We start from the raw sequence: 23,317 nt of genomic DNA on the forward strand, positions 1-23,317 counted from the left end.
CCAATATATGTTGTGTGAATATCTAATAGTTGTTATAGAGGGTGCTAATAAATTTTATTGAGTCTAGAAATTCCATTCGCTATATGAAATTCTTATGAAAATAACTTTAAGAAAAGTTTTATGTTTTATATGATTATCTTATATGTTTGACATGATATTGATACACCATGTAATTTTCATTGAAATTTCCAATAGTGCAAATATATTAGAATACCATATAATGTAAAAATGAGAATTTAGCGCAGTGTAGCACACGCATGATTTGAATTGGTTTGTTATCAAATAGGGCTCATGTTATGAATAGTATGGAATTTATTGTTTCGACATGATGCTCTGCATTTGTTTTTCGGTTGATTTTTTAAATGACTGTAAGAGCAGATGATTTGTATGAAAGAAATTTCAATGAAAGTTCGACTGAAATAATCTTAATGAATCTGTATAAAATGTTCAAAACGACGAATGTAACAATGAGAGATTCTCTTTGTTTACTTTCTCTTTCGATTATTGCGAAATATTCCTGCTTTTTTCGGGAATTTCTTCAATGCAGATTGAAAGATGATAGCTTTAGTTATTATTATCTGTAAATACCTGGAGAGGAGGATTGCTAATAGTACCGTAATAATCGAAAGAGAAAGTAAACAAAGAGAATCTCTCATTGTTACATTCGTCGTTTTGAACATTTTATACAGAAATGATTAATAAATGACATGAAAACAACATATTCTGGGATATAATATCGATTAAATACGAAACATTCCGAACATAATTGCAAAGATGTTAAACAACTTTCGATTTACTTCTTCGTGTAATTTATATAAAAATGTAATTAATTTTTGATAACTGTTCAAAAATCGCATGCGCAAGCAAAAAGTTGTATAATACAGGTAAATCAGCAAAAATGGCATCGCTGCTGAAAATAGGCGATCTTTGGCTGCATGGGCTTTCACAGTCAAGTAAAAGTCGACAAAACTTGACAGTCCTTATTGTCGAAGCGTGCTTTTGTTTTTTAACATTCGACTAGATCACGTATGCTTTGCTACTGACGATATTTTGTTGTATATTTCTGCAAGAAAAACCCGAGAAAAAATTATTATCACAGTAACGTGAAAAGAAAATGAAGCACGGCAATAAAAGCATTGCAGATAAAACTCCAAATGGCAGTGAAGTGTCCAAAAATCGTTCAGCTCCGCCGATTGATTCTAGTCCCATTCGGAAATACACGGACGTAAGATAATCTGAAATCAATCAATCTTTATAAAATAAACTTTTTCTGTATTTTCGTAGAATGGTCAGAAGATAATACTGAATGCAATGAAAGCTGTACTCTCGATGCCTGCTGGAAACTCGCGCGACTTGTATTCCACGCATCCGTCATTTGTTCGGATAATGGATCATCATGCCGACAAGTTACTTCATACCATTTCGGACGTTTTGAAGATGCACGAAATTAAAGGAAATATTGTGGTGCGTGACCGCGAAGAAAAATTTGAACTGATGCAGGAATTCAACGACACAATACTTGAGCGAATCAATTCAAATCTAGACGAAATAGCAGGAATTAAGAAAAAACACGAAACCGTATTGGTTCATAGTGAAATTCAACTACCAACTGAACCAAGATATCGGTTAAGCGGTTCATGGAATAATCCAGCGACACCATCAACGTCCGTTAAAGCTACTTTGATTACTGCAACAAATATAGCTCGACCGCAAGTTAATTTCAGATACCCGATAGATAATTCAGCTTTAAATCCATTCGTGCCGAAGATTAAGGAAAAACCGAACTCATTGAAGCCTTTGGCCGTCTTATCCGAGTATGACGATGCAGGCAATATAGTCAGCTATCTTCATCCGTACGAATATGAACTGGACCGGTTTGAACCCTCAAAAGTAGCTCTAAAGCCAGTTCAATCGCAAGATCCGTTAGTACTCGAAAACACACCACTCATTTTCATTGATAAAAGGGCACAAGTGCCAAATATTCTAGATGAGCTGAAGTTAGCCAAAGAATTGGCCATCGATTTGGAGCATCATTCCTATCGTACATTTCAAGGTTTCACCTGTTTGATGCAGATATCTACGCGAAGCAAGGATTATATCATCGATACCCTCGCGCTTCGGGATGAATTGCAAATTCTGAATGAAGTTTTTACGGATTCGAAAGTGGTGAAAGTTCTGCACGGTTCGATCAGTGATATCGAATGGTTGCAACGAGATTTGGGTCTGTATATCGTTAACATGTTTGATACTGCAGAAGCCGCAAAGGTAAGTGAATTTCGAAACGCAAAATTTGTACAATCATTTAGCTTTTGTTTTGCAGGTGTTGGAATTCTCGAGAGTAGGATTACAATTTCTACTTAAACATTATTGCAACATTGAAACGGACAAAGCTTATCAGCTTGCAGACTGGCGCATTCGACCACTGCCAGAAAATTTTATTGAGTACGCCCGTAAGGATACTCACTATCTGTTGTACATCTATGATTGCATGCGTAACGAACTGATTACGAAGGGGGCCAGTTTTCTGCAAACCGTTTACAACAAATCTATCTTTCTATGTAAGCAACGGTATGTGAAACCTATCTTCAATGAGGATGCTATTATGAATATCTATCGTCGGTCGCGGCATGTATTCGATCAGCGTCAGATGTTTGCCTTCCGGGAGATTCTATACTGGAGAGATAAAACCGCGCGCCAAGAAGACGAATCATCTGGGTACGTCCTTCCGCAACATATGGCTCTGGATATAGCGTCAAAGCTGCCGCGTGAAATGCAAGGCATAATTGCCTGCTGTACACCGGTGCCTTCCCTAGTACGGCAGCATTTACATACTATCCACCAGATCATATTGAAGGCGAGGGAGATTCCTCTGAACAAATCCGTTCCTCAGAACATTGAGCGACAGATGGACACTCGGCACAAAATTCAATCGACTTTCGATATTAACAATCCACTTTTCTGTCCGCACGACAACAGTCACGGGGAAAACTTGGAAATAAACCTACCCACTCTGTTAGGTTCGCCTGGGAAGAATTGGATGGATGAAAAAGTTGTTGTAGACTTACTCAAGGATCGACCTGAAGCTTCTGTGTTTGGAAATTCAAAAACTGTAAGTACAATATTATAGTGTTGTAATTTGTGGTTGGATATTTTAAGACTATTTTTTCAGAGAAAATTTGACGAAAAGGGTAGATTCCTGCTGTGTAACACAACAAAAGAAGATGCTAAAATCATTCAATTCATCGAGTCACACTATCAGAGAAACGTAAGATATTCCCGCTTAAATTTGTCTACAATTTCCAGAATGGTTTGTTTTACTTCTTTCAACAGAAATCTGCTGAAGATCCAACGACGAACGAGAAAATTCCATCTTACAAAAATCGCAAATTCAACACACCCTACGAACGTCACCTGGAAACGTGCCGAAATCAAGAAGAGAATGAACCAGAATTGGTTGCAGTGCAACAGCCTATAAAACAGGAAAAAGACGACAACGAAACTAATACGGTTATCAAAGAGGAATCAAACCCGTCTAAGACCGAGCACCTGTCTTTGAGGGCAATGAAACGGAAGGAGGACAAAAAAGCAAAAAGGGAACGCGAACAGGCGACAGAATCGCTAGATAAAATTAAATTCAATGATTATGAACCACCTAAAAAGAAAGCAAAAGCAGATCAACACTCCAAAAGCGAATACCCGATGCAGATTAAGTCGACTTCGGAGACAACCAGAAGCGAAGATAATGGGGTCAGCGAAGACAATGAAGATATTGATCGAAGTCAGACAAACAGCGGTCACAACACAACGGGCAACTTCGGAGGTAACCATAAAGGAAAAAATAGAAAGAAAAAATTTAAAAAGCCAAACAAAGTCAACAACAAGGATTTCCGACAAAGTTCCAACAAACCGATTGCTTTCGATTACGATAAGGTAGATTTTTCACGGTTTCAAGGAGGATCCAAACCAATGCAGCAACATAAAGGCAAAAGGGGTAAATTTGTTCGAGGACCTGCTCAGAATGAAGAGTCTGGTCCCACAGAAGGATCTAGTGGTACTCCTATGAAAAAAACGCTTCATCCAGATAGTAGGTTAGCTAAGAGCATTAAGAGAACTCAGAAAATGTTCAACTTCAGCAGTAACATGTTGAAGAAGAAATGAATAGTTTTTTCAACTATTGCACTAGAACTATGTAACTAATTTTGTGTGTATAAACAAGAGAAATTAATTCAAATATCTATTGTACATTTATACGGAAAAAACTTGGTTATATTCTCTCAATAATATCAAATTCCAACCTTCGGGTCTATACTACTGTAAAGTAAATATATTTTCTTACTGAGTTCGGGTCCAATGCGCCGAATGGAGGAAGTGATCGGTCCTCCCGCTCGGCGAATCGGGATGTCTGCCAGCAGATTAGGGCCATCGGTAGCAAACAAGAACGCATCTATCAGTTGTCGCAAACTTGGATACACATTTATGATTGCTTCAGCTATTTCCAACGTAACCGATGGTATTTTGATTAACTGGTTCTGATACAGCTGATGCAAACCCGCTTTCCCCTCGACTCTCACGCAGCCTTTTTTCTCGTTACCCAGGTACAATTGCTCCTGGCAAAACTTTTCGTTCTGCTGCTGTTTAAAGGGAAGCTCCGCTAAACTTTTGCCCAGTTGAGCCACAAAGTCGCCTACTTCTTCAGCCGTTTCTAATAGCTGATGAGACGAACCAGTAAACATTTGTAATTCCGTTAATGCCATTTCCGTTTCTCGGCGGCCTATACAACCGCGGTTGTTCCGACAGTAACTGACTAATCCGAAAACTAGCAAGCACACGGTTTTGCCCGGATAGAGCTCCTGAAGTTTTTCGATGTACGAAAGTAAAGTCCTTTCTTTGATCTGCCTTACCGCATCTTCGCCTTGCAAAAGGTGAATCATAAACTTTTGATCAATAGTTTTATCGGTCATGGTTCCTTGTTGTGTGAGAATTTGCTGATTGGTGCGATAATAGGTGATTGTACAGGGCACTAATTGTTGCTTAATGTCATACTTGAGGTTCAACTCGTTCAGTTTGGATAACACATTGGTACCGTGGCTTTCCTGGAGAAATTCAGGATCAATGATGGCGTGTAGAAACTGGAAAGGTATTTGAAGATATCTTTGTATGATTCATTATCAATTATAATCAATAAATGTTGTTTTTCTACAATAACACACATCTTACGTACCTTGTTGCATGTGCCAGGCTTTATGTTTCGCTGTTGGTCATAGTAGTTCAGCTGTTGCAACCGTTCAACCGGATTTTCATAAACATTCGTTGTTTTTGCCATATTAATTGCCACCAAACGTTTTAGCAATGCAAGTATCTTCTTCTTCTCACTCTATTTGTAGTAGACAACAGGCACAGCTGAAAATGCTACAACGCCAAGCAATGCAAGTGTACGCACTATTTACAAATCACGAATTATGGCTTATCAGATTTATACAAATCCTTTTTTCGAGTCGAAACTTCAGATAGCGCTACGGTAGATCGATAAGTTCAAAAACGATACGTGTTACACGCTACCGGAAAAGTGTTCATATTAAGTACACATAAAACAATGCAAAAATCTATTATTTTTGGGTAATTACAATGATTTTTGTTGATACACTCAGAAAAATATTACAGTAACCGCAACCTGTTCCTGTGTCATTTGAACTATGCACTCAAATAATAGTAACGACCATGATATCAGATTATTCACTATCTGTATTGTAATAAGCACTAAAACAAAAACTCTACTACTTGACTATATACTATTTGTCTTTATGGCTTTTCTGGCGTGCTAATGCTGACAATTATTAAAATAAAAACGAAAAAGTCCCAATGACAATTACAAGTAAGGTGAAATTGAGCTTTCGTTCACCATAAAGTTGAGAAGTGATATAGTTATGACTACTGTGTGAGTAAGTTCTTCAGAATATAATAATGTTACCATGAATAAACATATAGTTGGATAGCGATTGTCAAGTTTGAAAGCACTATACATATTTTTCATATCAACATAATTTATGTAGAAAGAACATCGTCGTATGGTGTTTTTAAACCGACTATGTATTTTCTTAACGCGGCTATACAAATTGTCAATTACCGCGTCTGCTTTTTTTTAGTGTCACATAAAGCTTCATTACAGCGGCAGATTTCACATTCCAGCTTTGGTACTGCAGGTGACTAAACTTCAAACGATTTTTGTATATAAGTACTGCCTACATTAATGAAAGGAAAAATTGAGGTTGAAATAATCATTGACGATTATCTTGCTTATCCTCAATATTTGAACGGTAAAGAACTTTTTTATTGTACAGTTTAATATTGCAAGTCCTTATATATCGCTTTCAGAAGATGATGAAGATACAGATCGGAAACAGACAATTTTGGAGAAGTTTCAACTTTCCCGGTAATCTATTCAATTATGATTCGTTAGTTGAAATCAACTTTAGTAATAGCAGACCCTGTCAGCTTGGAGCGAAATCAATCTTCAGTTCAACAACGCCATCGCACGGTATCCCATTCAACATATCATGTCAATTGTATGGGTGCGCAGCCCTGCTATTTTGGCGCGCACGAATTTGACATTTCTCTCCCCTACTTCTATGTATAAGATTCGATGCGGACTCACCTGAGGCGACATGCTCGCAAAAATGGATGTTGCCAATGATTTGTTCGGGAAATGTGAGAGCTGGATATCTTGTTAATATGATGTCTTTGGTATGATAGCTATTTCCATGTATTAAAAATGTGTCAATTTCTCTATAGATAACAAACATTTCTGACAGAACGAGGTGTAAACTTTTGTTATTTGAAAATACTTGAAGACCGCGCGTTGGTGAACATATTCACGGTATCCAAATAGACAGGACACAAACATGCAAAAATGCATGCGGCAAAAATTAGTTTCCGGCGATAAAATCACTCTATTTGCACAAGCTAGGTGTTGCATCTATAATTGTTCAGAGCAATATGAAAGCAAGCCAAATACATCATAGCAACGGCTCATTCATCTTCCTATCGAGATTTGTGAACAGGTTTGGGATACTGTATTAAAAAAATAATGATAAATTTATCATCAATGAACAATTGGAAGTAACAAAAATCAAAATCAATTGCTACAGGTCGCTTGTTTCATTACTGAAAAAAGTTGACTCAGATTCAGGGTTTTCAACAGGCTGACGAAATACTATAAATATTTTTTTTTAATTTCTAGATAATTTATATATATATATATATATATATATATATATATATATATATATATATATATATATATATATATATATATATATATATATATATATATATATATATATATATATATATATATATATATATATATATATATATATATATATATATATATATATATATATATATATAAAATGCTGAATCAGTGTAAGAATGTATTAGTAAAATAAAGCACGTTTTAATGTTTTCTGTGTTATTCTTGTATCGAAATTTTAATTAATATAGCTTTAGAGCATTATCGCATGTTTGAGTGATTTTCACCATTATTAAATTCACCATAATCCGTGTTTCGAAAGCACCAAAAGCGAAATATCAAAAATACCATGGCACTAGTTAAAACAATAGGTACAATTTAAAAATAAGATGCTATCATGGTTATGCTAAACATTTCAACTGTAGTAGTTATTCATACAATCTACAGTTCAATATTACTATTCTAGAGCCAAAACCATTCATAGTAAAAGTGAGCTTGCATATTGTTAACATCATCCGTTTTTATTGTGTGCTGAAAACCACTATACTCGTATGGTTATAGTAACCTCCCATATGGTAACTGTTACCATCATATTTTTATGAGTGTACTGTGAATATAAATATTCTGTTTTGGATGTTGTTTTTTTTTTAAACAACCAACAGTTTGAAACAAGCAAACAAGCATATTTTGTTTGAATCTTTGATATTTCGGTTTGAAGTAACCTACTGAGAAAACAGTTGTGCGTTTGCTGAAAGAAATACTGAACGAAATACTCGTACAGTTAGTACACGTTTTTCTAAGTGAAGTAGAAGTAATCTACAGGAAATGTTGTGTTTTTTTTTTGTTTCGAATATAGAAGTTTAAACCACAGACTAACAGACAGGACACTCAAATTAGATTCTTCAATCATTTTAACGGTCATTTCGAATATTCCTTTATTTGGGACAGTACTCACATGTATCATGATGGCGCCACGTTGCCCTATCAAAAACATCCTGTCTGTCAGCTATACTGTGTTTTTTTTTCATTTACCAACAGAGTTGCCATTCATGCAGAATTACCTGTAATGTATTGATTTGTATACGTCCATGCGAATTTCATGCAGGATACAAATTTAATACATATTGCCAAAACTATATACAGAATTATGCCTACTTCTCATCCTCCAACGCAATGCAAAATCGAACCCGTTTTGTTACAATATTTACTTGCTTCTGGTCTGCCGCCACTTAATTTCGGGTGAAAACTACCAACACAATAAAAAATAGTCTAGATGAACAACGTTGAGTCAAATAAATGGTTACCTTCCAACATCGCGAAAAAGTTAAATATATTATCAATAGAGTTACTATAATCAGAGTGGCGACAGCTGTTCGTTTGGAATGACAGCTACCAGTTCCAAACGAGCAAACGGCCTGTCAATTCAATGTAAAGCTAATGGAATGTTTTTAATTGTTGCCAGCATTACGGATGAGATGTCGTCACTCTGGTTATAGGCACTCTAATTATCAACGTAATTAAAAAATTTATTGTGACGATTCATTTTCAAAAATTTTGATGAAATCAGGCATCCCTGCAAGCAGCTGATCCGTGTTGACAAACGAGGGGAAACCAACTAGTAAAACAACTTTTACGTAACACAAGGGGTGTACCGATAGTAAATAGTTCGCGCAGTACAATATAGGTGGAACTAGTGCATCACGAAAAATTATTTTTATAAGAATTTACTCATACTGTCATGTCTGTTAGTCTGTGTTTAAACCTTAAGGTCATTCGCCAGAAAATTTTGTCATTTCGGACCAGAAAAACTTTATGACCCTATGAGCGGAGTTGGGAATCGATCCCAGATGGGCCCAGATGAAGTGTTTTTTTTATAAAATAGGTAGTAAGAAACTTCCAAAATTCTCCAGTAAAACTAGTTTAACGGGGCTCCAACTCCTCATATTAAAAATGGCCAAGTTTGTTAAGCAAAATGGAGCACGGTTCAATGGTCTGTTTCAAAATCGACAAACGAAAGCAACGAATCGGCCTCCCGTTGGACGATTTATTGGACATTCATCGGCTCAACATATTGGACCAACGGAGGACTTTTGGTAGACGTTTTTTTTCTTACACGGAACTATTTTTTTGGATTTGAAGGACAACTAATCGTTTTGTTGTTTTGAATAACAGGGATTTTTCTGCGTGTATCGAGTAAATCGAAGTACTGAAAAAACTGAATATTTTATTTTTATCATCCATTTTGCGTTTGTAAAACATGTGGAAAGAAGATATAGTATCGCCAAGTTTACACCAAATCGAACTACACAGTGTAAAAGCATGCTGAAGAATACGTGTGTTATATATATATATATATATATATATATATATATATATATATATATATATATATATATATATATATATATATATATATATATATATATATATATATATATATATATATATATATATTTTTTTTTTTTTCAATCAAATCAGCGGAATGACAATTGTGAAACTCGTAGAACCTACAACGTAATGTAAACAAGAATTGAATTGATGTTTACAAAAACACCAAACATAATTTCTAATAAATAAGTTTTATTTATTGAGAATCAACAATACGACTGCTCATAACACAAACATGGATTTTTTTTTTAATATTCTGAACATAAAGAATTGTAAAATTGATCGTTTGTGTTTTTGTGATAAGAAAATCGACAACGAACTGCATTTTTATGGCGAAATATATATTTGTACACCTGAAATTTTCAAGTGCCTTCGAATCGATATGTTTTGATGATTGTGCTCCAACATCTGTAAAAATAACAGAAAATAATATTTTTAATGATAACCATTGGAATGGTGTTCAAAATATGCATTAGAAAATTATATAAACAATCGGAAAAATTTTCGGATTATTTTACTTTTATTGAAATTTAAATAACCCTGTAAAATCCTAAAAAATGTTTTTCGATATTTTCCAATATGGCATCGATGGTAACAGTGTGTTGAATAGAAAATGGCTCACGCAACAGATTAATTTATATAATCCAAATAACAGGAAATATGAATATGTGAATAATTCAGAAAGATATGCTCTAAGTGAAACTTAACGGTTATAAGTTGCGCAATTGATTTGATTATATTTAAATATCTTGCTAAGCATATCTAACATAACCAACAGTTCAAGAACAATTGTGGAACATCTTGAAATTTCAATAAGTTACATTTGCTATTTGCTTGGTAGGTTTACTTAACGAGCGCATGCATTTTGATATTAAACGTGTGCATTGACTTCAGTGCAACAAGACAGAATCAAAAACATCCTGTCTGTCATCTAGACTGTGTTTATTTTTTTCATTTACCAACATAGTTGCCATTCATACCGAATTACCTGTAATGTATTGATTTGTATACGTCCATGCGAATTTCATGCAGGATACAGATTTAATACATATTGCCAAAACTATATACATAATTGTGCCTACTTCTCATCCTCCAACGCAATACAAAATCGAACCCATTTTATTACAATATTTACTTGCTTCTGGTCTGCCGCCACTTAATTTCGGGTGAACACTACCAACACAATAAAAAATAGTCTAGATGAACAACGTTGAGTCAAATAAATGGTTACTTTTCAACATCGCGAAAAAGTTAAATATATTATCAACGTAATCCAATAGTTTATTGTGACGATTCATATTCAAATATTTTGATGAAATCAGGCATCCCTGCAAGCAGCTGATCGGTGTTTACAAACGAGGGGAAACCAGCTTGTAAAAAAACTTTTACATAACACAAGGGGTGTACAGATAGTAAATAGTTCGCGCAGTACAATATAGGTGGAACTAGTGCATCACGAAAAATTATTTTTATAAGAATTTACTCATACTGTAATGTCTGTTAGTCTGTGATAACACTGTGCACTATGTGGAGCATGAAAACATAAATTACAACATACCAGTGTATATGGAAGAAGACCTTCATGCGTCCCTGATCATTATTTTCGCAAAACTATGTCCCTGTTCATAGAGATTTTTTTCATCGAAAAGGATGTTTGGGAGAACTTTATCCCCGGTATTCTAAATGGCTTACATTTGTCACGCATACGCATTGAAGATGGCTACATGTCAATATTACTAAAAAGTTGTTCACTATGGTAAGCCATGTGATAAACAGGGCAAGAAGACATCTACACCAAAGGACAACGGTTCTTCCTCTACCCAAATACACCCAAATAACACCAGTACAGATGTGACCCAAATAACACCAGTACCCAAATAACACCAGTACATATGTGACAGCTATTAACAACAATGAAACATCCTCATCGGAACCAGTTGTACCGTATGTAGAACTAGGTACGCCAGCTACAGCTAACAACGTACCCAACGCCTGGATAAATATAATATGCTTGTTTTTAACTAGAATATGGTTGCCCCAAACAAACGTTGGTTGTTTATTGTTTATTGTCATTATATCAACAAAAAAAATCATTAGTACTATCCGGGATTTATTCATTTTTATAATATTTTTTCTGCGTGATGCAATATACTTATGAAACACCACATTTTTCACAAAATCGTATTTTCTGTTCATTGGAAACTGCACAGATTGATATAAAAGTTTACTACATTTGTGGTAGAGTGCACGTTCATTCATGACAAAAATACGTGAGATGATAGTAGGGTCAACACAACACACGTGAGAAAAGTTCACATCATTCATATTTCACACTCATCGTATAGTTCTCGTGCTCAATAAGACTAACAGCAACACTAGTAGCAGAATAGAAGCAGGGGTGGTCGGTTCGGTGGAAACGTTCATTATTGCGTGCTGCGCGTTGAGTGTGTTGATTGTTTACTCAAAAAAGTCACAATCTAGTCCCTTCCATAAAAAAAAGTTGCGAGCCGCGTTTAAAAATCACCTCGGTTTCGTAACAGGATCAGAATCTTCATCGTCCGACCGTGAGTGAATTGATGTGGAAAAGTTGTGACCTCAAATAGCCAATCTAGTCCTTTCGAAGAATACGACGTCGTCGCTTTGATGCTGATGGGAGGAAAATCGATGTACTGTCGTGTCTAACACAAAAATGGCGTCGCGGCGTCCGCTGGGTTCTGGTTCCTCTACCGTCGTTGCTTATCGGAGTCTCCAATCGTTCGAAGACGAGCTACATTAGAGACTGTTTCGATGCACCATAATCGAACGGACAATCTATTCTGGAAGTGTCTGGTGACAAAGTGAGTTTTATTTCCGGAAAAGTACATGTCGAAGGCAAACAAAAATCGATAATTTCTTGCGCTCGTTTCGCAATCGTCTTCGGAAAGCAGCACTCGCGCTACTGCAGAGGGCGATGTGCCAAGGGATCTTTGAACTTTCGGGTGCTCTTTTGACCTCATGCCAAGGCAGCGACGATAGCAGTGAATGTGGTAGATGAAACTGTACGGTTCTATTGAAGCAAAGGAAGCGGGGAGCGCATGTAGGGTCTATCGTTTCACCCCAGTGTGTAGGAAAAAGATCTAGAAACTAGCAAGGGGGTGGGATGATATCGATTTTTTTTGTTCGCTTGCTATTAAATCGTTGACCACAACCGAGGAGAGCCCTCGTGACTAATCCGAACCCGTGTTGTGCGCTTGCCTCTGTATTTTTAGTGTCGATGTGAGTGAGCGAAGTATACAGCACGAGTCACAGTTGTCCTTCAAGAGTCTCAAGTAGCTCAAGGTAGTTCGCTTTTGGAAAGCATATTAGTGTTTAGGAAGACACTTGACGATGAGTTCCGGACAGTCCCAACAATTTTGTGTACGATGGAATAGCCACTTAGGAAGCATCGGAGCAGCGTTTCCTCAGGTAAGTTGTTCAAACAATATCTCTTGGGTCGGGAAATAAAAACATATAAGAACACTGCTGTACGCGTTCTACACCCCTTATCAGCAAATGTGTAGGCAAAAAAACGGTAGTAATCATAGTGCATTGGTGTGGGTATTATGCGCTGGTGTGGTGCAACCATATTGTATTACCGGACGGTGGAAACGAACAACAGAAGGGTCCTAAACATTCCCCGTTTAAATACCCTCTCTAGCCATTTAATGTAGCGTACGCACAATATGCCTATAGCGAACTAGACCTTTCGTATACGGTACATTTTTAGCAGTTCGAGTAGACTGCTGCTGTTTGCATTCTGAATAGAAAAAGGGATCGCAAACGATGATGAAACCTGTGCTGCCAGATGTAGAAACATGGCGATTAAATTTCAACCCTTTAATTTCGGCGGTGAGAATTGTGAAAAAGACCTGCATTTTTTTTTTAAATTTATGCTTTGTTGAATGTTTCTTTAATGAAAAAGAGAGTTTTGAATTTTTGGCGTAATAATAAATAAATCATCAGAGACAGGCTGCTGAAACACATCTTTTCGAAAATGCTAATTGAACTTATATTCAAAATGCTTCTCATTTATATTTTTTAGAATTGAATTATTTTCCAGTGCACAATGATAGATTATCGGGTTAAAAGCAGCGTTGAAAAAAAATCAAGACCAAAATTTTGCTTTGTAGTTGACAATGACAGCATGAACATCAAAATAAATTCACCACGTGTGAAAATGAATTTAGGGAAAATCAAAATACTTTCTTTTACAGTTTAAATGAAAATTGAATGTTATAATCTCTCGAGCTAAAGCAGTGTGCCTTTTAGAAATAACAACAACATTAATTGAATTTTCTTTGCGTTTCGTCTTTAACTCGTCAGTGCAGAGCAGTTCAAGTTGAACTACCAAAACTCTGCAGTTCAATTTGAACCGCTAAGCAGACGTGAAGTTCTCAAATTGAACTGCCGAGTTTTGCATTAGGCAGTTCAATTTGAACTGCTCTGCATTGACGTGTCAAAGACGAAACGTAAAGAAAATTCAAAACATCGAAAAACAGAAAAATTAACATCGCTAGAGTACAGTAAGAAAATCGAAGGATTAAGATTTTTCTCTTCCAGTATTACAGATAGCATGTTATGACTTCTGAAGTCTGTCAACGTTGACAACAAGAAGTCAATTCCAGCAATTAGGTTTTACACGAACATAACATCAGCTGTTTTTCAAAGAAGGACGAATCTTACAAAAATATACAAATCGTGTTTCTCTCTCCTACCAATAAATGGTTCAAAATCCTACAATTTTGCCTAAAAATTCGGATTCTACAAGAATCTCGGTTGATTTTTCATTAGGGTGTATAATCAAGTGACAGTTTCTCTTTAATCACTCTCTCTTTCGATTATTGTGATGTGATCAGTGCTGTAAAACTTCATTCAATTCAATTGAAACTGAATGTGGAACACATTGACGATCTCTCTATTGCAGTAAACTTCACTCTCTGACACACACAATGTTTGCTGACGGCCCGAACGGGCAGCATTCAGTCATCACTCGTTTCTCTTCAATCGAGGCTTAGTTTAACCACCGTCAGTTGAATGAACTCTTGAAGTCACAAAATATCTCTTTCAATAGTGTGAGAGCGGCCTTCAAATGAGGTTCATGTAAACATTCGAATTGGTTCAAGATAATAGATGAAAGACTAATCAGATAGCTGAAATATCAATCACAGAATACACATAAATTAATTGTTTCCTCCTTAAGTTTTCATTTTTAACACTTTACCCCATTTCTAATTCTATTCGTTCGAAATTGCTTACTACCAAGAGCGAAGACTATGAAGCAGCTAGACTACTTTGCACTTGAAACTGAGCAAGCAAAACTTCGAATGACTAGGTATGATTATTCAACTGACGATGAATGCTGGGAGCTTCACTTGGAATTGGCAGCATAAGTCAAATGAATTAGAAGGGATATGCTGACGGTCAGTGGCCATAAATTTCATTTTCATCTCATATTATTCGATTGAAAATGAAATTTTACCGCACTGGATGTGATTAAAAAGATTTTCTTTGATCTCACTACTCTGTTTGAAAGTCGAAAGTTTCGGGTATCATTTTATGCAAATAGTTGAGTGATAAACGTGGAAAACGCTTGGTAATTAATAGAAGAGAAAGTAAACAAAGATAAACTGTCACTTGCTTATACGCCCTAATGAAAAATCAACCGAGAAATATCAATCTTAGTCATACAAAGTAAGGGCGACACTGTCGTTCCATTTGTTTACGTAAGTTTCACCCACCGTGTTCTATGTCAACAAACATGGCGATACTTAAATTGATAGTTAGGGAGGGCGAAACTATTTGTTTTCTTTATTTTTTATGGTTTCCGAAAAAATAGTAAATGAGACGATAAAATTAGAACAAAGTAAATAAATCGAAGAAGGGCGAAAGTCTTTTTATGTTGATTTATTCAATGGATATAGAAGAAAAGTGGTAAAATTTGCATGCGTTTTGAATGTAAATGATAATCGACTAATCATAAATTAATTTGAGAATATACGATAATTTCTAAATACGATTTGAAACCAAAGTCGAAACATTTATCGATGTTTTTCTTCATTTGCCGTCAATGTTAGATTCACCGTTATTTGAAAAATTGCTGACATAACCTCATAAAATTAACAGAATGAACTTTTTTTGACAGCCGCCGTGTATTTGTTTACAGTTTAAAAGTTCATCAGAGGTTCATCATTTGAATTTAAACATTGCAAGTCGCCCCACACTAAACAGATTTATTAGGTTTTTTACCGTCACTGCTATCCTCAATCGGATGAACACATTTTGACAGTTCAGCAGTACTGTTTGTAAACAGAAATTTCTTTTGTTTGTTTATTGACAAATTGGATCAGACCATTTACGGTCCGTATCGCCTAAATAAAGTTTTAAAACATTTGTTCACGATTGAATACGGTTCGTTTTTGATATTTATTAAATAAAAGTGACTAGTTGCAAAGTGTAAAGATGATTGTTTTAGATGTGCTCTTCGATTTTTGTTTAAGCTTGTTTGTAAATAGTACCGCTGAACTGTCAAGGATGAATACTTGTTCATTTGTGTCGTCACGATAAAAAACCTAATACAAATATCGCTCCTTGATGCTGGAAACACATACAGGGCAATCTTTTTAGTTCTTTTCACTGTGGAACACTTTTTCGTCATTTTTCAATTTTTAATTTGCAGTCGCAAAACAAAACAAACACACGGCAGCTGTCAAAGATGGACTTGATTCATCGGCAGTTCATTTGTGTCGTCATCGTGTAAAACCTAATATGATTGTATCCATCAAAAACTTTAAAAATATACACTGGAAATTTTATTTTATTTTTTCTCAAGAACTAGAAAACTAGTCGAATATTTTGAATTAAAACAGTGTATCGAAATATTTCCAAGTGAAATTCAAAGTATTCAGATTTTTGTTGAATTGAGCAGTTTTAGCAAGTAACAGGTAATACCAAATCACAATTATAATAACTGTTCTTGTGAGAGTAGATTTTTTAAAACGGTGCAATTTAACGAAATCCTTAGTTGTTCGATTTTCATGTTTAAATATCTCAAAAACGGTTACTTCTAGAAGAAGGGTTTCTATGAACAAATACATTGCTTTAAACTTAAACATTTGAAGCTGCTTTGTCTTTTTTGATGCGGTTTTTTATGTGATTTTTTTATGCGAATATTCTGAGTTATGCGGTTTTCTCTATGCGAAGTTTCAGAGTTATGCAGTTTTTTTATGCGTATTTTCAGAGTTTTGCGGTTTTCTTTTATGCGAAGTTTCAGAGTTATGCACTACGTATACTCGCATAAAAAGGCTTCAGTGTATTTAACGTTACGACTTCGATTCAACAGTGCAGTTTATTGTGTATTATAACATAAACTGCTAGCGCACTGATGTGTCGCAGATGAAACAAACATGAAAGAAGTCATATACGCTTAGCAGAAACTAGTACCCTTGAGGTACCGAAACCCCTGAATTCATCTCACAATTGAGTATTTAAATGATTATTTTTCGTAAGAAATTGAATATTTTCAAATGCCTTAGCTATAATTCTTCATTTTAAAAAGTCAATCATCAAACTTCTGGTTTTAATAACCAGTTTGAAATAAGAAATTCTCGAGTAAGAATTAAGATGCGCTTCTTTTAAATTTTAGTTTTTGATAAATTTTTAATTCTTGGAAAAAAGGTATCAGTACTCGGGCGAAAAACATTCGCTCTTTTAAAAAATCAGTCAACTCGAATTGATCCCTACATTCGCGGAAAAAGCCATGGTTTGTCATACAGAACTAGTATAACGTTTCATCCAAATCGGAGTATGTGAAGTCTGATGAAGTGCTGTCCATTTCTGGACTTGTTCGTAAGCCAAAGTCCATTGAACCAAATATGCTGAAATTGACACCGATCGCTTTCAACTTCACAAAATTCTAACAAACGATATTCGCTGAGTATTTCAACATAGTGTTTGTCCTTCCATGAACGCATCGTTGATTATATGTATTGTTTATGAATAAAAACCGGTTTAACAGAAATGATGTATGAATATGTAATTGAGATGTATTTATTTTGTCAGTTTTATACTACCCGTACCAGTGCGTGGTTGAGTGCAATTTGCTAATTATCATCCTAATGCGATACTGCAACAACTGCTACTGAACAGGGCGGGACATGTAAACATACCTTTTTTCATCAACAGAGTATGTGTAAAGTTGTCAAAGCAATGCAACCTGAAGTTATTCCGCGGAACTAAGTGAACCGAATCCAATATTTTCTTTTGGCGTTTCGTCTTGTACTCAACAATGCATTAGCAATTTATTTGGAACTGCTAGGGAGACTGATTTGTTTTGCTAAAACCGCTAAGCAGATGTTTAGTACACTCTGATTTGAATATTACATTAAAACAGTTTTGCCGACGCGCAATGTCTAATCTGATGTCCCGGAAGAAATCACTTGACGAGTATAGAATTTAATAATCAATATAACCCTTACGAGCTTGTTTGTACAATCGATCCATTCTTTGACAAATTTTTGCATTAATTGGGATACCTGAATACATCAAATATTTTACTAGTTCCAAACTGTGAAAGAAGACGGGTGGGTAATGTCAGAGATATTACTGGGTGACGTTAATACGAAGCTTCCACTTCGCTACTTCCAAAATTTGAAAAAGTACACATATAATAAAGTGCGTTTTATTCTCATCAAATATTTTCTTTGAGATCCGTTAATTGATCCTTAAGAGAACCGAATTGTTGAGGTTTTTCACTGTACAACAAGGTTGAGTGTATTTTTTTCGAAATCATGAACACAGATTGAAATTAATATTGTGGAATTAAATGCAATTTACTACTGTGGGTAAAAAAAAAGAATTGTATTTCGCACGAAACCCTTATTCATCGAAATTTTTTTTTCTACGTTGGTATGACTGTCAGTGACATTGGTGCCACGTCAAAATATTCATTAGTGCTTAGTATACGTCTGTCTTTCTGAAGTAGTGAAGAGCAATCGGGGATTTTTTCAATAAGTGAAATTATTCAGCAAAGAAGTTCCATTAAATTTTGTGTGCGAAATCAAGTTTCTGATGCCGAAACGTTTAGAATGTTGCAAAACTAAACACCTTTAAAATGGTTGCAACTTTTCATCCATTGGGTATTTATAATTCTGGACCAAACAGTGTGTAAGTGGCAGTAGTAGTTTTGCAATCGTTGCGATGATGGAATGCTAAAAACTGCAGCGACGTAAAATAATTTGGCGCGCACGTGCCTTGAAAATTCTCTCTCATCATCAGGGCTTGCAAATTGAAGCGTTTCACCTTCTGTGCTATTCACACACATTCGTATGTCGGGTAGAATTCACAGCGCAACTCAAGCAAGAAGAGCTGCTTCGTTCGCTCATTAGTTCATGAAGATGTGTGCCAGCTGATGACTATGCTTCATGAGGTTAGCATTTGATGAATGGTTGTCATTTTTTTTTCATCCAATTTTTTTATTTGGGCTCATGCACTTAAGCTTGACTTGGTCGTTTAACATTAAAAAATATTGTTTCTTATGGCTGGATCTAGATGTCATCTTTTTCCTAGGAGGAGAGGCGTTTTCATTGCCATCCAGCAATTTAAAGGGGAGCAGTGGATCGCTTTTCTCGCTCCCATCCATTGGTTCGGTGTCACTGTTGTTGTTGGAATCATTAGTGGTGTTACTTTCATTTGTCCAGGTGTTGGATGCGTTGTCCGTATTGGGACATAGTTTTGCGAATATAAGAATCGATGACGCTTGAGGAAGATTGTGCACACGCACTTCTATAGCACTATTTTCCATATATACTGGAATGTTGTACATAATGTTTTCGTGCTCCACATAGTGCACATTGTTATTGTCTTTTGTACATTGTTAGGTCGAATTGTGCACCGCCTGAAGTCAACAATAATTGTATTCTTTCTTAGCGGCGGTAGCTTTTGTTCGTTTGGTTCACTCATTTCGAGATCGTTCTATTGTTCACTACACAATACTGTACTTGGTTTCTTCCGTCCCGAACGTTAGCGGTTTTATTTTTATCGACTGACTTGGATGAGATGTGGAAGCGAACTGAATGGTTGTCATATTGAAGATCCCTACGAGAAAACTAGATTCACAACTTTTATTTCTGATGAATAATAATTTAAAGATTTTTAAGATTTATACACAGTGTAAACTCCAAAAAAAAAACAAATTGATCGTTTTGAAAATGGGCTCGAATGCAAAATTTATGCTATACAATGTTTGAAATATTTTTGAAATGTGATCAAATTTGTTCTTGGAGTGAAAACATTATGTTTAAAAATGATTTCTGTAAACCTACACTGAAAAATTTTGTGTTTAAAATTGGTGCAACGAACGTTGATCTATTAATCGGAAGGATACCTCGCTGTAACCTCTGGAGCACATCAAGAAAGTCACTTTGGACCGTTTATATTTTTACTTTATCTCAACGATCTAAATTTTTCGATCAAGTGCATGAAACTATCGTTCGCCGATCAAATCCACATCTAACGCAGAGTTCCTACAAGAGCAGTTGAATAATTTGACTAATTGGTGCAATATCAACAGAATGGTTTTGAACGCCTCCAAATGCTCCGTCATCTCTTTGAGTCGCAAACAGTCGGTAGTCAGTTTCGACTATAATATTTCACACATTGTTCTGTGATGTACATCGTCTGTGAAGGATCTTGGTGTCCTCCTGGACTCTAAGTTAAATTTCAAGGAGCACGTTGAGTTTACTATCTTCGAAGCCTCCAAGCTGCTAGGATTCATTTTTCGCGTTACTAAAGAATTCGATGATGTACATTGCTTAAAAGCATTATATTGCGTCTCTGCCCCGGCTTCCTTGGAGAAACCATTGGAACATTCCAAGTTACCATGCCAGATGCAAACTGATTGATCTTGATTTGTTATCTGACCGTCCCGATGTCAGTAAGGCTACTTTTGTGGCAGATCCCAACTAACCAAAAGTTCGGTTAAAGGGACTGATATGGCTTAAGCAGCTTTCAAAGTTTATCAATAGCATTCTAAGTAGTCCATTCTTTAAGTAACCCCACATAAAAGTTTGCGCGACGCAACCGAACGAACGTCTATGCTGCTTCTAGAATACATGGTTCAGCTTCTATGCAGCGAGAATGTTCACACGGAACTTTTTCTGTACTTTACAGTTGCCAAAAGTACCACGTGAACTCTTAAACAGCGAGAAAGTTCACGCGGAACTTGTTTTGTACTTCGCTGTAATCTTCGAAACTATTCTTTTTTTAGGATTCCGTATGTTAGAACTAATTATGGGTATAACGAGCCTTGTGCCAGCATGTGCTACTCTCGACTTTAATCTATCACGAAACGCTGTCAAGAAATTGTTCCTAGGGTTACTATCTAATTAGTTTTAGTTAGTTTAGAAATACTATGTTTAAGGGAAATGTATCATTTGGATGATTGTAATATGTTGATGCAAAAGATGAGGAGGTTTTATGCCTGTCGGAGAGCAAGTTTGACAGGAACTAACTCCACCGGGCTATTTCCTGCTCCAAATAAACAAATAAAAGTTGCCAAATGGATCTCCGTGTGACGAAAACAATGATAAGTAAATCAAGCTTTCAACAGAAATCCACAAAAACTTCCGTGCAAGGCGCGAAATACGGCGAAGGACTACATACGCACTCATAGAAAAAATGAAATTTACGCTCGACGTAAATTCAGATATACCGTAATTTCTACTGTGATGACACAATATTACATCTACTAACATGTAAAAACAATTTTTGCGTTTGCATCGATGTAAGCTTCAGTTCAATTAACTGTGAAGTTAATGATATGACGTATTTTCACATGCTTTGAATTGTGAATGTAAGTGAATCGCGACGCTCCTTTTATGTGCATCTATAAAGATGTAAACTTTTCTAAGAGTGCGGATAAAGTTAAAAAAACCGAATCGCCATTAACGGCAGAATACTGTGAGAAATCTCGTGCACGGAAGTTCTACACCCAGATGTTGACAAAACCGCATTGTTTCATTGTGGATACACGATTGTACGCAGAAGCAAACTTCCGGCAGCTTTCGGGACTTCTGTTTTTGACTACTCATCACAAATTTGAATCCCAGAAGACGTAAAAGATATCAAAGTTAGCCGAAACAAATACATCATATGGCAAGCATTTCGCTCATGTGGAAAGCGGAGCACTCTTTTAATGACAACCGGAAGATACACATAAAGGAAGGCCTTCGTAAGCGTCAATTTTCACTTCTAGGACCTCACAATGGTTCTACGATTTTCCACTCGGATATAGCCTCGTGCCACTACTAGAAATAGGGTTTCCGCCTGGGTTAAGGCTTATGAGGTCAACTTCGTGCCTAAGGGCTTCAATCTCCCGAACGCGCCGGAGCTATGACCAATTGAGAAGTACAGGGCCATCATGAAGCAGGCGCATCGGAAACATCCGACGAAAGTAAAATCAGAGAATGATATAAAAAAAATGATTTTCACGCCAAAAAATGCTGATCAAAACATTATACTAGACTTCATGAGTAGTGTTTGGAGATGCAAGCTCGTGCATTTAGATATAGTAATTAATTTGGTTTGATATTTTTGATTTGATTCCCTAAAAGTTTAGAAACGATCGGTAGATTGGAAGAATTTTGCCGAAAAATGTTGTGTGATGCAATTCGATTCCGTACACCCTTTATTAATCATCGCAGTTGTACTTCCCAAAGATGTTATAATTCTATTATTTTTGGTTACTATTCATTTGACTTTTCTATTACTGTTGAAACCCTGTTTCAATCCGTTTACCGTACATGGGCATGAACGTACATGAATATTTCAAATAGATATTAAATGGGATGGTTAGATGAACGTATTTTTACATGATTTTCACTAATGTCTCAAATGATATACATTTCAACAGCAAAACAGTGAAAAGCACGACAAATTTCTTTTGATTTGAATCATTAATAATTAAAATATTAACATATGTTTTTGAAAAAATATATTGATATTGTGTTTTGGAATTTAAATACTTAAACAAACTGCATGAAAAACCCGTGTGAATCAAACCTATTAAAAACAAACATTTATGTCGAATTCTTGCGAATACCGCGGAACGATTTTTCCTTTTTTTCGAAAAATCTTTTGCAAAATTGTCTTATATAAAATATTTAGGTTCTTGTGTGGTTATATCTATGAAACAAATCAAACATAATCATAGTGGTTGAACAAAAAAATTTCTGATTTTCGTAAGATGGTGTTTCAAATTCAAAGTCGAATTAATTTTTCGATTTACGCTTCCTCTCGGAATATTATTCTAACAACATTAAATATGTAAGAATACATTCAGATATATTCATACAAAATGTAACGTTGATGTTTGCCAAATGAAAAGCGTAGCCGTGCTTAGTCCCTTGTTATGTCAATTTTCGGTTCATTATCTTTATTTTGTCAATTTTCTGTCAACCGGTGGGTAAAACAAAACAATTATGAAATGAATATGCCTCAGGATCAAATAAACATTTTCAGTAGTTCTTGTTTTTCGATGTCTGCTTTTTTGTCTTACCATTAATCAATTTAACAATCCATCACATCACTTAAGGCAGGGGTTCCCAAACTATTTTGGGTCATGGACCCCTTTACTAAAATAAACTTAGGCCCCAGACCCCCATCAAC

At 35.7% G+C, this 23,317-nt stretch overlaps 3 protein-coding genes across 6 annotated transcripts in view; 2 read left to right on the top strand and 1 right to left on the bottom strand.

The window, feature by feature from the left end:
• Positions 1 to 992: 992 nt before the first annotated feature.
• LOC131440281 (exosome component 10) lies at positions 993 to 4,250 on the top strand. Its single transcript, XM_058611407.1, has 5 exons — positions 993 to 1,225; positions 1,285 to 2,265; positions 2,321 to 3,109; positions 3,170 to 3,265; positions 3,331 to 4,250. Exons 1-5 carry the CDS (start codon positions 1,115 to 1,117, stop codon positions 4,156 to 4,158), a joined length of 2,805 nt encoding a protein of 934 aa, XP_058467390.1. The 5' UTR covers positions 993 to 1,114; the 3' UTR covers positions 4,159 to 4,250.
• LOC131440282 (crossover junction endonuclease EME1) lies at positions 4,222 to 5,480 on the bottom strand. The gene is made up of 2 exons (XM_058611408.1): positions 5,222 to 5,480; positions 4,222 to 5,129 (listed from the first exon to the last, which is right to left on the bottom strand). Exons 1-2 carry the CDS (start codon positions 5,321 to 5,323, stop codon positions 4,284 to 4,286), a joined length of 948 nt encoding a protein of 315 aa, XP_058467391.1. The 5' UTR covers positions 5,324 to 5,480; the 3' UTR covers positions 4,222 to 4,283.
• Positions 5,481 to 12,002: 6,522 nt separating this feature from the next.
• Positions 12,003 to 23,317, top strand: part of LOC131440283 (protein tramtrack, alpha isoform-like) — a 29,612-nt gene continuing 18,297 nt past the window's right edge. Inside the window, exons 1-2 of one of the 4 annotated variants that reach the window (XM_058611409.1) lie at positions 12,003 to 12,474; positions 12,886 to 13,081. In XM_058611409.1, the coding sequence (XP_058467392.1) occupies positions 13,004 to 13,081 (78 nt within the window). In that variant the 5' untranslated portion in view covers positions 12,003 to 12,474; positions 12,886 to 13,003. Of the gene's footprint in view, positions 13,082 to 23,317 lie in introns of all 4 variants that reach the window. The other 3 variants (XM_058611412.1, XM_058611413.1, XM_058611411.1) reach the window with 3 other exon arrangements.

Source organism: Malaya genurostris, chromosome 1 (assembly GCF_030247185.1).
Source record: "Malaya genurostris strain Urasoe2022 chromosome 1, Malgen_1.1, whole genome shotgun sequence".
NCBI lineage: Eukaryota > Metazoa > Arthropoda > Insecta > Diptera > Culicidae > Malaya > Malaya genurostris.